Source organism: Vigna angularis, chromosome 7 (genome assembly GCF_016808095.1).
Source record: "Vigna angularis cultivar LongXiaoDou No.4 chromosome 7, ASM1680809v1, whole genome shotgun sequence".
Classification (NCBI taxonomy): domain Eukaryota; kingdom Viridiplantae; phylum Streptophyta; class Magnoliopsida; order Fabales; family Fabaceae; genus Vigna; species Vigna angularis.
Genome location: NC_068976.1, coordinates 26,298,184 through 26,315,087, shown reverse-complemented (window position 1 = coordinate 26,315,087; position 16,904 = coordinate 26,298,184). Strand labels below are relative to the sequence as shown.

Genomic DNA, 16,904 nt, shown 5'->3' with positions numbered 1-16,904 from the left:
GTCGAGCCCAATTTTACTTTCTGCCATTGGTATCTCGGCCCTCTGCGAGGCAATGGTCGAGCCCAATTTTACTTTCTGCCATTGGTATCTCGGCCCTCTGCGAGGCAATGGTCGAGCCCAATTTTACTTTCTGTCATTGGTATCTCGGCCCTCTGTAAGACAATGGTCGAGCCCAATTTTACTATCTGCTTTGTCATCTCGATCCTCTGCATGGCAATGGTCAAATCCAGCAATCAAACTCAAATCATTCACTTTCATAGGGTTGGTACACCCTCCACGAGGTTTCTACACCTCATTCACTTCATCCATAGGGTTACGACACCCTCCACGAGGTTTGGACACCTCATTCATTCATCCATAGGGTTACGACACCCTCCACGAGGTTTGGACACCTCATTCACTTCATCCATAGGGTTACGACACCTTCCACGAGGTTTGTACACCTCATTCACTTCATCCATAGGGTTACGACACCCTTCACGAGGTTTGGACACCTCATTCACTTCATCCATAGGGTTACGACACCCTCCACGAGGTTTGGACACCTCATTCACTTCATCCATAGGGTTGTGACACCCTCCACGAGGTTTGTACACCTCATCCATAGGGTTGTTTTACCCTCCGCAATGTCTACACACCTCAATTCTGTTAGTCTTGTTCATATTTGTTTTAAATTCTCCTGTTGTTCATTGTCCATTTTGAAATCCAGACGAAATTAGTGTTTCTTTCTTTACTTAGCTTTTACTCCAATAATACGAAAATTCAAAATTTTCATATTATTGAGCAATATCTAAGTAAAGAGGGGCAGCTGTCAACACCCAATTTCGTCCGGATTGACCAATAGATTTAGTTTATTTTCATCATGAGTGTCAAATAAAAAGAAAAATAAAAAGTAAAAAAAAACAAATAATAAAAAATAAAAATGAAAATAAAAAAATAAAAGCGTTCGTCCTTTGACGTTCGGCTCCGTCCTCTCCCATGTGTGACCGTTCGTCCACTGCTGATCGTTCGTCCTCTATCTAAAGCAGATCGTTCGTCCTTTACCGTGCACTTCTCGTATCTATATCTTTATGACGTTCGGCAACCCTCAGCCTCGACCGTTCGGTCATGTTGTGTTAGTGAACGTTCGGTCATGTAATGTATTAGTGAACGTTCGGTCATGTTATGTGTTAGTGAACGTTCGGTAATGTAATGTATTAGTGAACGTTCGGTCATGTTATGTTTTAGTGAACGTTCGGTCATGTTATGTGAACGTTCGGTCATGTTTTGTGTTAGTCAACGTTCGGTCATGTTTTGTGTTAGTGAGCGTTCGGTTAATATTGTTTAATGAGCGTTCGGTCTTCACTTGAACGCTCGGTCCTTCATTTGAACGCTTGGTCTGAATGACGTTTGTCTTCAGCGTTCGTACTAGTGCTTAATTTCGTCCAGTGTTCGGTTTTAAGCGTTCGGCCCGGAAACAAATAGCGTTCGGCAAAGAGTGTGGTAAGGCGTTCGTCCAAATCACTCCTGCCCTTTCTACCGCTTGTCCATCACGTCCCCTTCTGCCGCTCGTCCAACTCACTTCCCCTTTCTACCGCTCGTTCAGGTCACTACTTCTTTTCAACCGCTCGTCCTGATTACCCCCTCTCGTCTCGGTCGCTCCCTTTGTCTAGGCTCCCACTAATGATTCCCACGATCTTCCGCTAATTATTCCCCACCAATTATTCCCAGAATCTTTCACCAACCCTCCAATTATTTGTCTACCTACCAAATTCTTCCACTTTCAAACAATTCCCCAATCACAGCTACCGACACTCGTCCACCAATCAAACCTGCCGACAATGGCACCCTTTCTGCCAATTTAAGGAGACCATCATCTTCACTGAATGGGGGGGCACAATCCAGAGACCACAGACATTCATCTCCACAATCATCATCCATATTCACCCAGTGCCACAACCAAGGCCTCTCACGACCATCATCACTCACACACGGCCAAACACCCACTGCCACAAGCCATGACCAACTTCACCATCTTCAACATCCTAACCGTACGGCCTTTACCTCCAACACTTGATCCTCAACACTGAACACCTCTGGCCTTCATCTCCACCTCAGGCCCACTGCTATTACGAACACTTATCATCAAGAACCTCTCATCTCCAATACCGCATACCAACCGGACCTCACCATTATTTTCATCCTTATTCCCTCACCCAATCATCACCTCCACCCCATACAACACACAGCACGGACAAATCAAACTTCATGGCCGTTCAAGCTCAATAATCTTCCATCTGCACTAAACCACCAAAATCAGAGACCACCTCGACCCTCACCGTCATCTTCTCCTTGCCTCCGTAGCAACCATGAGCCACCGGGATTTTGAACAAACACCTGAAACACAGCAAAGACCAACAGAAACCAGAATACCCATCACATAGAATTCCCAATGCCGTTTTCCTACAACTAAAGAGAATTAATCTAAACACCCAAATCAATACACAGAACAGAACAAATCCGGTATTTATCCCTCCCTGAGTTACCATTTTCGAAACAGAGAAGAGAAGGAGGGAGGAAGAGGTGGTGGCGCGGAAGCTTGCTCGCAGGAGCGGTGGCGCAGTCACCGGTGGTAGCGGCGGCGCGGCGCGAACAGAAGAAGAGTGCGTCAGCCTCCCTCGCGAAGAAGGAATATCTGAGGCGCGGTCAGCGGCGGTCCTGGTGGCACTTTGCGTCGCCGGCGAGGCTTCGGACAGGGTAAAGGGTCCTCCCGCGGTGGCTGTTAGGGCGGCGGCTGGGACGTGGTCGGAGGTGGACGTCTTTGTGTTTTCTTCCTTACTCAGAGAGAAAGAGACCCTTGTCTTAGTTGAATGATATGGAGAAATGAGAGAAGTAAGAGGAACCCTTGCAGGCAGAAGCTTTCGACGTTGCTATTTGGGCCTTTTTTCTTCCTGTCACATGCACAGCCCCATTCACACCCCATTTTGATTTGGGCTTAAGCCTCTGCAAACAAAAAAAAAGGAAGGAAAAAAAAGAAAGAAAAGAAATGGGCCTCGGATGCACCTCCAAATTTCATCTTTACACTCCCGGCAGTTCAAAAAATTGATGAAGAGGGTTTTGGCCCAAACAAAAGAGCCTCAATTTTATTCGCACCCCTAGTTTTTATCTCTGTTTCCCTATTCTTATTGGGATGTTCTCTTATTTTTATGCTTTTGCTTTTACATTATTTTTTTACGGTAAGGTTTTTATTGCATGTAATCCCTTGTAAGATAACTCTCATCCCTTTGTTTTAGTGGATTTGTTTGTTTCGTTTTATATAAAAAAAAAAGAAAAAATATATAAAATTTTAAATAATAAAAAATATTGAAAAAGCCGTGTGAGTGCTCGTGCGATCGTACGCATCAGCCTAGTGCTCATTACGCAAAAAATTAAATAAAAAATACCAAAAAAAAATTTAAAATCTTCAAAAAACCAAAAACATCAACATTTTCAAACAACAAATAGTCTTGCTAGCCAGAACTACGTGATCCTTGATTCTCCATCAAAAGTGGAGATACGTAGGAGCAAGGCTAGACCTTGTCAGGTTCACTTCCCAAAAATCCAAAATCATTTCCAAACAAATTTCTCAACAAATCCTTAAACAAAATTTTCAAACAATTTCAAAACGAACTACGGAACCCTGATTTCTCATTCTAAATGGGAATACGTAGGAGCAAGGTCAATCCTTGTCGGGCTCAAAAAACTAAAAAATATTGTTTGTTTCTTTAGAGTTTTATTTTAAGGGAAAGTTAAACATTTTGAAAACCACATCATATTCGCATATTTAATTAAAGGTATTGCCTTAAGGCAGGCGTTGTAGGGTGCTAATACCTTCCCTACACGTAACCGACTCCCGAACCAAGAATCTGGTTCTAATAGACCATGCCTTATCATTTTATGGTTTTTCCGTAGTTTTCCAGAATAAACTATGGTGGCGACTCCAAATCTTTTTTTCAAAAACGCGTTTCTTATTTTTCGGATCGTCGTCCCGTCGCGATACCGGTTGCGACAGCACGTTAAAAGTCAAGCGACACTGCGACGACACTCAATCAATCTGTCCAAACCAGGTTCCACGGACGCTCAATTACGTTAAACGATGTTGGGTCAATTAGTCCAACAATTAAATAATTAAACCAATAGTCCAGCAAAAGAGGAGATAGTCCTAAATAATCATATTGAAACACAATTAATAGTAAAAGTATATTTAAAATTATGGTTAAATATGTTTTTGGTCCCTTAACTTTCAGCGAAAATTGGAATTAGTCCATCTTCAAAACTTTAGACTAATTTAGTCCCCAAACTTTAGAAATGTGTGAATTTAGTTCTTTTAACCAAATTTTATCAACTTTATTTGATGTTTCAAACGCATTTCTTAGTGAACATTGAAGCAAAAATGTGTCAAACGGTGTAAACAACTCAAATGCTATCATGAAACGCACTTGAAACATCAAATAAACCTAACAAAATTTAGTTAAAAGGACTAAATTCACACATTTCTAAAGTTTGGGGACTAAATTAGGCCAAAGTTTTAAAGAGGGACTAATTCCAATTTTCGCTGAAAGTTAAGGGACTAAAAACATATTTAATCCTTAAAATTAAATAAAAAAAGTATAATATTTTTAATGAATTTTCAGAATTATTTTGAATGGTGTGTATAAAAAGAATGTAAAAAATAGAGGGAAAGAATGATAAAATATTAAAGAGAATACGTGAAACATGTGAGAAATAATTGAATATGATCCTATTTTTAATTAATTTATCATTATTTTATTTATTAATACTGTTGTAATAAAAAAAGTGAAAAATATATATAATTAATTATAGTGTCCCGTAATTATTTATATATAAAACACTATTATTTTTAACAATGTAATATAGATTATAAGTAAAATTAGTGAGTAAATGTTTTGTGATGTGCTTATAAAAGCTCTCTCTCATCTCTTTTATTAAATCATTGAAATCAGCAGTGATCTCCACTTTCGTCACAGAACCGCTGCCTGTGGTGAGATATGAAGGTGTTTATTGTTTATTTGATTACAAAGACTAAAACACCCTCATCACACCAACGAATCTGATTGGAGAAGATCGGATGATTGGTCTTCTCCGTTGGTGTCAGGCTCATGAAGGAGAAAGAGATGAAGCCTCACGTCACGGGTTCATTCTGGAGAAGAAGATGAATTCGGGTTTCAGCTATGTGATCCTTACTCTAAGACTCCATCTTTATTAACCATAATAATTAATTGATATAATTTTGGTTAATAATAATTTAAATAATAATATACAAATTATTATTTAAGAAAATGTACTTAAAATTTATTCCAACAAATTTCTTTTATAATTTTTAATTTTATATTTTTATTTCTTAAAATTATAAATAACAAATTCAATTTTATTTTAATATAATTTTCACTACTTACATTTAAATTTATATTATATTTCTTTATAAAAGCATTTTGATAATCATCTAGTTTTATCAATTCAAATATTTTTTTTAATCTATCACGTTATTCATAAATTTTCAAACTTTTTCTTTCAAATATTTTCATCGATTTCTTTAAATGTTTTAATTGAAATAAAATCATAATTTGTACTTCATTTTCTCAAAATCATCCACCATCCATTTTCTCTTAGAGTTGTATTTTTGTGTGGAGATGGATTTGAGAAAGAATGAATGGATGCATTTCAATAAATTTGAAAATAGAGTTTGTAATTTTTTAAAGAATTTGAAAGAAAAAGTGAGTGAATTTGGAGATGAAAGTTTGTTATTGATTTGATTGTGTGATAGATAAAAATAAATAAATTTTAATATATAGTAAATAAATATCTCTAAATTTTCTCCAACGATAAAAGTAATATGAAATGATTTTTGGATAAGTGGATATTGTTTTTTTGGTATCCAATAAATTTGAAAACAAATGATTAATAATATTAATAAATAAAGAATACATGTATTTTGGTATAAAAAAAATAAATATTTAGATATTAATTAATTGTAAAAGTTGGTTAAACCAGTAATATTCAATTTTGTCAATAAAAATAATTGTACAAGTTATGTTTTTTATTTATAAAAATTATTATTATTCTTAAACAAACCATTTTCAAAAAATCGATTTCAAGTTCCAAGATAATCGATTTCCATCGTCCAATATGATATCATGGAATTAATTCCAATAAATCAGAACCGATTTAATCAGACCTTAAGAACTTATAGAATTGGTTCCAAAAACTCCTTGAATTGATTCCTTAGTTGTTCAAGTCATGGTAGTTTCCATCCATGTCATTTTAGTTCACCATTATCGCCGTGTTTATTACACAACCCATTTCACTCTTTGTCCTTCATGGATTCTTTACCATGAACCAAGAACAGCTTCCATGTGATGCTTTTGTAAGGTTAGTTTTCTAAAATAACATCATTCACTCGTAAATCTCATCACATGAAGTGAGATGAAATAAGTGGCTTATCCCATAAATTTTCGTCACCTTTTTCGTCCAAATTCACCCAAACAAACACATACAATCATGGATAATATGTATTTGTCATTCTCTTTTAATAGTGAACCCACACAAACTAACACAGTCTCAAATCCAACCCTCAATCCAAACACAACCTTACGCTATGATCACACGAGGAAACACAACCTTACGCTATGATCGCAAAGGGGATTTAGAAATTACACTAATTTAGCATAACAATTTTGAAGTGTAAATTTCATTCCAATGTGTTGATTTGAGGACAAGGACAAATATTTGCCAGATTTCCTCAAAATCTCATCTCTCTAAACTTATGAGAATAAACGATCATTTTATCATTATATCATTATCACGTGTCATCAAATTTATTCAAGTTTTATATCCGTGTAAGTATTATGTGTTGTTTGTGGTAGGAGAGAATCAATTTTGTAACCGATTCTCGTTCATACGTGTGTGAGTAGGAGAATCCATTATGAAACCCATTAACATGAGTGAGACTATGTAAGTTTGCATTGGGATTGGAGGGGAGGAACCACAAGATCCTTGGGTTTATATTACAATAGGAAAATCTTCTTTTAACAACTTTTTTTTACAATCTTTTTACAACATCCTACGTGGTAGCTTGTGATTGGTCCGTTTCAAATATACGGACCAATAAAACAGTGACACAATCCATTGTCAAAAAGTTGTTAAAAAAATTGTTAAAATATCGGGGTCCATTACAATAATAATAATATATATATACATTATAATAATAAATAATAAAAATGTTAATATATTATGTATATAATAATATTAATAATAATAATAATGCATTACATAATAATAATAATATATTATATATAATAAAATTATTATTAATAATAAATAATAATAATATTATTAATTAATAATAATAATAATATATAAACTTTTATTATAAAAATAAGATAATATTATTATATTTTAATATATTAAAACTTTTTTTTATCTAGCATATTAAACAAATTATTCATAAATTTCACCTTCAAATCCATTTACTTTTAATACCAAATCTTTTCAAAAAAAATTATACAAATTTTATCTTCAAATCTACTTAAATTCATCTATTTATTATTTAAAATCCATTCTCTTAATTAAATAAGCATACCCTTAGAGTTATGAAAATCCTATAAACTTTTATATATACAAAATAAGGAAAAAATAGATAAAATACCTAATAAAATTACAAAGGCTTACCAAAGAGAACAGTAACTATTTATTTAAAAAAACTAATTTTAATTATATAAACAATGATCACCCTATAAACTTTAAAGATATATAATTGCTTAGTATCTAAATATATACGTCAATTTTATGTCATGAGCTTTATAATTTAATTTAAATACTCATTCATCAATAAAAGTTTATGATTATAGTTATTTCTACATATCGTCTTATTAAATATAAAAGACATAATCGAATACTTTAATAATTTAAAACTAAAAATGTGTTCAAACTATTCATGTATTGATATTTTCCTCTGTACATTTATGCTCAGCAGTGTAGTCCTTTTTCTTTATTGCACCTTTAAATGTTGTGGAGTCTTCAACGACTTCAAGTTGACTGCTAGCAGCGATATCATAAATATTTCTAAGCCTTTTGCATCGGACTGTGTTTTTCTTTTAAGATTGGACTGAGTTCTTGCCCCAATTCTCTAACTATTAAAGATATTTATCTAATTTTAGAGCATCTTTGAAATGATTAGTAGACAAAAAATTTATATAGATAATTATCTAAAAATATTTTATGATGCTTATAACATATTGCTTCAATAAAGATTATAGCAAATTAAAAGAAAAAGAAAAAAGTTATATATTTTCTACTTTGAATACTCTATAGGAATAGAATTTATATGGATAAAGTTATTCTTAATTAATTTTAGGAGAAAACAGTATAGAAAGCTATATAAAAACTAATTATAACATATGAAAACTTACTGTTTTCTTTCTTTTTATTTTTTTTAAAGGTTTATGAAAAGCTGTTAAAAAATGTAACTTTCTCTAAATTCCCATGATAGTTTTTTTTTTTCCATACAATAACCTCCATTGATTACTTAAATTATATTAACCTAACACCATACTGAAATAAAAAAGAAAAACACATTGCATAAAGTTGAAGAAGGAACAGATTTTGTGGATTTAAAATAAAAACATTAAGTGCCGACAATTTGTTACAGATATTTTAGAACATTAAAACTTAGACCATAATTTAGCCATAATTTTTAAAATAGTCTTCATAAAAATTAAAGAAAAAAAGTTAGGTATTTCAATTAAATAAATTAGAATCATTCAAAAACGTCAAAAACATATTTGGATAAAAATTAAAGAAAAAAAGTTAGGTATTTCAATTAAATAAATTAGAATCATTCAAAAACGTCAAAAACATATTTGGATACAGAGAGAAAAGTTTAGCTCTGGACTTTTCTTATATATGAGTGATTCCTCCTTTAAGTTAATATAATGAGAGAAACAGACCGTTAGGAGGTGTGGACCAAAAACTGAGGAAATTAATACAAATGAGGGAATGGCTATATTGCAGGTTGTTGGCTATTAAATTTCCTATTCTTTTGACTCTCAAACCAAACCCACCCTATTCAATTTCAATTCAACTCCGCGTTTAGCCCAGCAACACCACCACTCCCTTCACATCATACCTCATGACATCACGCAATGAACCGTCCCAGACCGTTCACGCGTTTTCGTTAATATTTTCTCAGTTTTTAATTCTTTCAATTCCAAATTGCAGATATCGTACACAGACAATTTCAACCAATCATCCAAAATCTCTTATTAGTATTATATTATAATAATAAAATTAAAAAGAACAAGTCAAAACTAAGGGTGATTGCTTGTTCCTATGCAAAACTGAAAAAGAAATCTATGTCCGTTACAAGTTTTCCTCTTTCCGTTTCTGATACGTAGGAAAAAATATCTTATATTATTCCAGTCTAGGCTCCCCGCACAAAAAAAGTTTAAGAAAAAAAAAGTGTTGCAGTCCATGAAATTAAGAATGGTAGCTCGATTCATATTTGAAAAATAATAGTGCAGTGACAATGGAATTAAAAAAAACAACATAGGTTTCTTATGAAAAACAACTATAGGTTTTCCATGAAAAACAAGAGTTATTATCATAATAACTAGTGAACTTAGTCCTACAAATTTTACTTCTTCTACTACTACTTCTTCATTCTTCAATCTTCAGTCCCTAACCTAACACCTAAAGCCACATGTCACGGTAGAGGATGTACAGAAGATGTTAACAACTACGTTATGTGCAATTTCATACTTTCCTAATAACGGCTTAAACGAAACCCTGACATCACGAAGCTTAAACGTACCTTTTAACAATGGAGTCGCGATGATTTTAAGAGCGAGCCATCATCTTCTTGAATTCCTCGAAATTAACGCTGCCGTCACCGTCAGCGTCAACGTTGCTGATCATTCTCCGGCAGTCGCTAAGGGAGCACTTCTCGCCGAGCTTACAGAGCACGTCGTGCAACTCCTTCGCGGTGATGAGGCCGTTCTTGTCGACGTCGTAAAGATCGAACGCGTCGCGGAGCTCCTTCGAGTCGTCGTTTCCGGCGTCATTGCAGTGGAAGTCCGCGAACTCCTTGAGATCGATGTAACCGTCGCCGTTCTTGTCGAGCTCCTCCATCATGCGCTTCAGTTCCTCTTTCGTCGTTTTGGATCCGAGCGTGCCGAGCATGTCTCGCAGCTCTGTGATAGAGATTTTTCCGTCGCCGTTCTTGTCAAACTTGTTGAAGATCTGGCGCACTTCGTCATCCATGGCGTTGTCTCACTGCTCCTTGACCTTGAGTGAGAAACGAAAATGAAAATCTGTCCTAAGGCTCGGATTAGGGTTTGCTTGTTGGAGTTTTGTTCTCACGCTAAACGGAACGGCGTTATTTATGGTTGGGTTGTTGTATTTATAGTGAGCCGTTTTTTTCACGCGGTTTCTTGCTTAACGCGTCCATGACGATGTGAGAACCGTACAAATAAGAGAGTGGGGAGTGGTGACTTTGATCAACGGCAGTGGAGTGTATTAGAAGAGAAGGAATAGCGACGTGACACTTATCCAATAACATCGTGACGCGTGTCAGTACACGTGATGGAGTGCACAAGAAGATATTTTGTTCGGGGAGAATGGAAACAAGATATTCAGAAACAATTTTGTCATTAATCATTTAAAAGGTGATCTTATCTTTTGTTATTAAATTTAGAAAAGACTAACATGTTTCAAACATAAAAAGTATTAATTAAAGAATAAAATAAATAATATATATCACAGAATTAAAATGGTTTCGATTTTGTGAATTTATTTAATATCTAAAAAGGAATTTTCTAATTGCGTTCGAGCAAATTTCTTTTTATTCAGAAGGGAAAAAATAAAGATAATTAAAAGTATCTACTATCATGAAAGCGTGAAAGTTATTTAATATTTTTTTCATTTAAAATATTTTACATAACATACTTCTTATTATTACACGTGAATGCGCATTAAAAATTTGTGTGAAGTAAATTAATCCTTCGTAATTGAAATAAATCAATAAGCATGGTTGTGATCCGTATACAAAAGAATCTTCAGTATTATGGTACGTAGTCACAAGATCACATTTACTTTTTTATTGTTTAATTTTATGATAATCTATATATTGACCTTAATTATTGGATTATTTCAATAAGTGTATCAAGTTGAATATATAATTTTACAACTTGTAATACTTGTTCACATGCTTACGACATCATTTGTAATTGATAATTAAATTTAAATTTTTCTCGTTTTTCAAAATTTAAATGTGAAAATGATTTATGAGCTATTATATATTTATTGTATTACATAAGTGTTAAGGCACCTTTTTGGCATTCATGAATATTATTGTTCATTTAAATATCATCATATTCATTTTACCTTGTATTTAGATTGAATAGTGGACTTAAAGAAAAAGAGATGCGAGAATAAAGTTGTTTAGATTAAAGAATTTGAGATAAAAATTAGTTAATGATGTGATAGATTTATTAGATTAAAATATATTTTATTTAATAAAAATAGAAAATTATTATTACTTATATTTATTTTATTAATATTATTATATTTTTTATCATTATTGTTTATAATTATTTTATTATTATTATTTGATTTATTATATATATATATATATTGATAGAGCATAATTGATATGGACAACGAGTCTCACAAAAGCGTGTTACCTTTGTTGGTGCGTGGTACGGAAAAACAAAGCCGCGTTGCACTTTCATTTTTGTATAATGATTTATCGTGCTCGCTTATGTCAGTCTGTTAATGGATTGCTGAATGCAGCATTCACGTTTATATATATATATATATATATATATATATATATATATATATATATATATATATATATATATATATATATATATATATATATATATATATATATATATATATATATATATATATATATATATAACTTATCTCATATTAATCCTTTTGTTTGGACTTCAGTTAAAAATTAAAACCAGATGAATTTATCTAAAGTTAAAAATAAAATAATTTATTATGTTTCTTAGATTTATTAGAGTATGATGTAAATTTTATTTTATATGGATTTTAAAAAGAGTAAAGTATATTGAGACAATATTTAATAAAAACTAAAAATTAATTAAATGTTTCAACTGAAATCCAAATATATATATATATATATATATATATATATATATATATATAATATCTAATATAATTTGATCATTTTAATTGAAAATTTAAAAGTTTTATAAATAGAATATTAGAATAAAAAGAATAATTAAAATTTCAAAAATATAATTTTATAACTCAAAATTCAAAACGATATAAAGATATAAAATAACTAATATTCAAGTTAGAGTTTTTAATAACAAAACATTTTCTCTCTCTCTTTATATATATATATATATATATATATATATATATATATATATATATATATATATATATATATATATATATAAACTATAATAGATTGAGATGAAATATTGAGATCATCGTGGATTATGTTCATGTAGGAGAAAAATATATTAAAAAGTAAAAAAAAAAGACATAAATATAAGTTAATGTGTTATTTATTGACCCAAGTCACTCTTCAATCTAACCATTGATGAGAGTCAATCTACCTACTAATTGTATTAGTGTATTTCTTTTTATAATAATTCTATAATACACTTTTACATTCATTTAAAACATAATATAAGATAAAATAATTATAAAAGATAAAATAGTTATAAAGATGTAAACTTTTATTTTTTTAATAAAAGAAATAATAACAAATAAATAAAAATAGTGTCCAATAAACATAAAAAAATTTAGTTGTGTCAAAAATATATATTTATTTTTTCAATTTTGGTGAGTACCACATAACAATAATAACTTACGTAAATATTGACAACGAAATCGTGCTGCGTGTTTACGTTTTTCAAAATTTGAAAAATAATCTGTCATTATTAAATATTATAATTAAAATTATTAAAAATTAAGTTTTTAAAATTATCTTATTTGTTTTGGATTTAAGAGATATTGAAAAAAACAAATCGAATGAAACAGTTACATGATATTTGAGGACTATGTACGTTACTTTACATGAAAAGGAATTAATTATATTTGTGAATACATTTTTAAAACTAAAGTATAATAAATTAAGAGTATTTATTAGATAAAGTCCGTGCACTACCTTCACTTTCTTTAATTTTTTATTTCTCTTTCTTCTTTTGTTCTATATTTTTTTTTTCTCTCAACTTTATTTTTCCTCTTCCATATTTTATCTATTCGATAACATCTTTTAGTATATCAGAACCTAAGAAATATTTTTATTCAGCTAGATTTTCAAACATTACTTAAAGATTATTCCTTCATTTTCTTTAAGATTGTGTTATAAACTTTAGTGAGATCAGTTAAGAAAAATAAATATTTTAACTTGTTTTACTGTATATTAAATATCTTTTGTATTTGAATAACTTGTTTTAATTCCTATATTTTGAGTGACTTTACCGTAGGTAAGGAAAATTATTTTTTTATACAACCTTATGATAGATGACATATATATATATATATATATATATATATATATATATATATATATATATATATATATATATATATATATATAAACGTGACATGATCTTTAGATTTTGATTACTATGTAGAAATTGTGATTGGTTTGAAAATTGAATGAATGTTTTAACTTTACTGTGAATTTTTGTTTGACATTTAAAATGTTTTGAATTAGATATTTTTATTGATACATTGATATAGTGACTAGGTTATGTATATGAATTATAGAATTTTAGTGGTTTAAGTTTTGAATTTTTCTTTACGATAACTTACAACATTGATATAAGCATAAATAATTTAAGTTAAAAGAATCATCCAAGGTTGAGTTGATATGAGTAAAGAATTAAATTTGAGCAAATTATTTTTTGAATTAATCATTTGTATTCTTTAGAACTTGTATTATATAAAATGTTTTAGAAATTTTTCTTGAAATCTAGTTTGATTGTTTGTTAAAACTAATTTTTCTTATATTTTTGCTTAAAGAGAAATATAACAGAGACACAAATAATTATTCTTTGTCCTATTTTTGGTCAAACAAAATATTTTTCGCTTCAGTAAAAATAGGATTAAAAATAATATTGTTTTTTACCTTATTTTTCTTAAGAGAAAATAACACTCCCACTAAACCAAAATTTTGTCTAATTTTTAGTGTAGTGAACATATTTTCACTCAAATAAAAATATATTTGCTCAAGTTGAAAAAAAAAGTTATTGATTTTATCTTTTTATTAACTCATTGAATAATACAAATTGAATATTGATTCTTATATAAAATTGAAGAAGTTTGCATGTTATATGAAAATGGTTGTCAAAATTGATGAAAATTATATGAATTTGTGAACACATGAGATGATAAATAAGTTATTTAATTTAAGTATTAAGTATTGTCACCTAGTAAAAGAAATATCTTAACTTCAGTAATGTTTAAGTAACATATTAAAATATTAAGGTAAGAGAAACTAAGATAAGAATTCTTTCACATCATGTTGACTTAGGTTGCAATAAACTTATTATGATCATTTGATCTTATATTTGCGAGTAAATCTAAGATATTAAAGTAGATATTAGTTTTTGATGAAACTTAATGAATACATATACTGTATATTAAATTTTGAATGAAAGTAAATGGTTATAACTTATTAATTAAAATAGATTTTTATAACAATTGAGGTAACTTTTTTTCATGTAGGCCTTTAACTAAGCTTGAATTTATCTTCAGATGAGATTATATATTTTATTCTTTGTAAAGTTCAAATACTAGATTTTTGAAAACGCTAAATAACATATAATCATAATACAGTATACAAAAGAGACTATATATATATAATATAAATATGTTCTTAACTCTTTCTAACATTAGGAAATATATAGATGAGATAGCACAATCATATAATTGCGTGAAGGGTGAAAAGCAGAATTGATGAGACAAACCAACTTATACTTTTTATTCATAAAAATTGTGATAACTACAGTTGCTTTTCTCCAAACGTGTTGATGCCAACGAAAGCAACACGACAACAATGTTAAATGTCATACAATTTTCTCACGTATGCAGGTAACAGAACATAGAAAATGATGAAGAGGACATGCTAGTTACTATGAATACAAAGTAGATGCCCATTTATTGCAAGAAAACTTGGTACCATCAGCTACGCAATTTCACATGGCCCGCTTGATTTAAGTTGTTTTATGGTTCAACAACTCTCTCACTTGACAACCCATCCCTAATTATTCCAATCTAATCACGTTTAACCATAGAGTTCTTATGGGTTAAGCTACTGAAAAGCAAATGCATTTTGGTGATATAAGTAGTCAAATCAATCCCTTTAAGCAATCCTTCAATTGTATAGTCTCATACCTATACAGTCTCTAGATCCCTCTCATTCCGGTGTATGTTCGATTCATCCATGTGTCTCTTTCACTGAAAGCCTACCAGAAACCGTTCTTTGTTTGTGTCTCTTGCACCAGCGATCACTCCTCGCCCTCGTCAATGCCCGGATGTCACAATATGAGTATTCTTCTTTAACTAACTAAAGTTTATGATTTTAAGACCGAACTTAACAAAGTTACCAAATATAAAAGTGAATTATATCCTATAGGTTGACTTCAACTTTCTCGATAAATTTCAGATGATTTTATATATATATATATATATATATATATATATATATATATGTGTGTGTGTGTGTGTGGATTTGCATTTTTTTACATAACTATGGTCAATTTATTTTATAGAATTTATGTGATTCATATAATCGCCTCATTCATGTGATTCTCATCATTTTACGCGCTTTAAGCTTTAAACACATGTAATACACCAATACATTCTTAGAGGAAGACTCATATATCACATTAGTAAATTTACATTATATAAATCAAGTTTAAAGTTTATTTTTTTAATATAGTAATAAAATCATTTAAGATTTATCTTGATAAAATTTATTTTTAGTTGAATTCATCATAATATATATATATATATATATTGATAAAATAAATTTACAAAAAACATAAGTAAATTTTATAAAATTAAATTAGATTTAAATTTATTTTTTAATATTTTTGTTTTTTAAATTCTTTAATTAAATTTTTTAAATATTTTTTTCTCGCTCTTATTATTGGAAACACATTTTATAGGATATATCATTGATATTAAAAGGGAGAATTTTTGTAGGAAAAAAAATGGGACAACTAGTGACGGGCTGGAACCTAAAAAAAAGTGATGATGGGCTTCATTACCTTGAGAACATTGGCCTGTACAAAGGGCCCAACTTGAACTGGGGATCATGCTGTTCTGAGTACCTCCCTTTGTTCTATTCTCACGCCCTTTCTTTTTAAATTTTCTACCCTCTTTTCTTATATATCCCTTTCCCCTTCCACTCGCTTCTTTTAACCCGTCCACCTCCCAATCTCTTTTCTCGTCACCCTCATATAATGAAATTAATATTAACATATACAATCAAAATACATTATATTAATATATCTCAATAAAAAAACATTTTCATTGTTTATCTAGAAAATAAAAATATGTATAATTCTGCATCCGAACAAAATGTTAACAAAGTTCCTAACAAAAGTACATTCTAAGAATGTATGTTGAAAAAAAAATTGTTTACATAGATGCATATGTATCTTGAAAACTTAATACCAACATAATATGTTTTATGAATACTTTTGACATATTGTTAAAAATTAATTTGGTTAATTGGTGTGTATTCTCAACAAATCTTAATCAATAATTGGGCTTAGGTCACTTATTTAAGGTTATTGCTTCTAGCACTTTTATAATTACTAATTGCATCCTCATAATAAAATAAAAAGACTCAAACACCCTTC

General features: G+C 30.2%; 1 protein-coding gene across 2 annotated transcripts; it reads right to left on the bottom strand.

The window, feature by feature from the left end:
- Nucleotides 1-5,158: 5,158 nt before the first annotated feature.
- On the bottom strand, nt 5,159-10,457 carry LOC108337336 (probable calcium-binding protein CML23). Of its 2 annotated transcripts, none has more exons than XM_052880426.1 (2): nt 9,848-10,457; nt 5,159-5,179 (listed from the first exon to the last, which is right to left on the bottom strand). In XM_052880426.1, exon 1 carries the CDS (start codon nt 10,294-10,296, stop codon nt 9,874-9,876), a length of 423 nt encoding a protein of 140 aa, XP_052736386.1. In that variant the 5' UTR covers nt 10,297-10,457; the 3' UTR covers nt 5,159-5,179; nt 9,848-9,873. The 2 variants fall into 2 exon arrangements, with proteins under 2 accessions (XP_052736386.1, XP_017429327.1); XM_017573838.2 differs by lacking the exon at nt 5,159-5,179 and adding an exon at nt 9,514-9,726.
- Nucleotides 10,458-16,904: the final 6,447 nt, after the last annotated feature.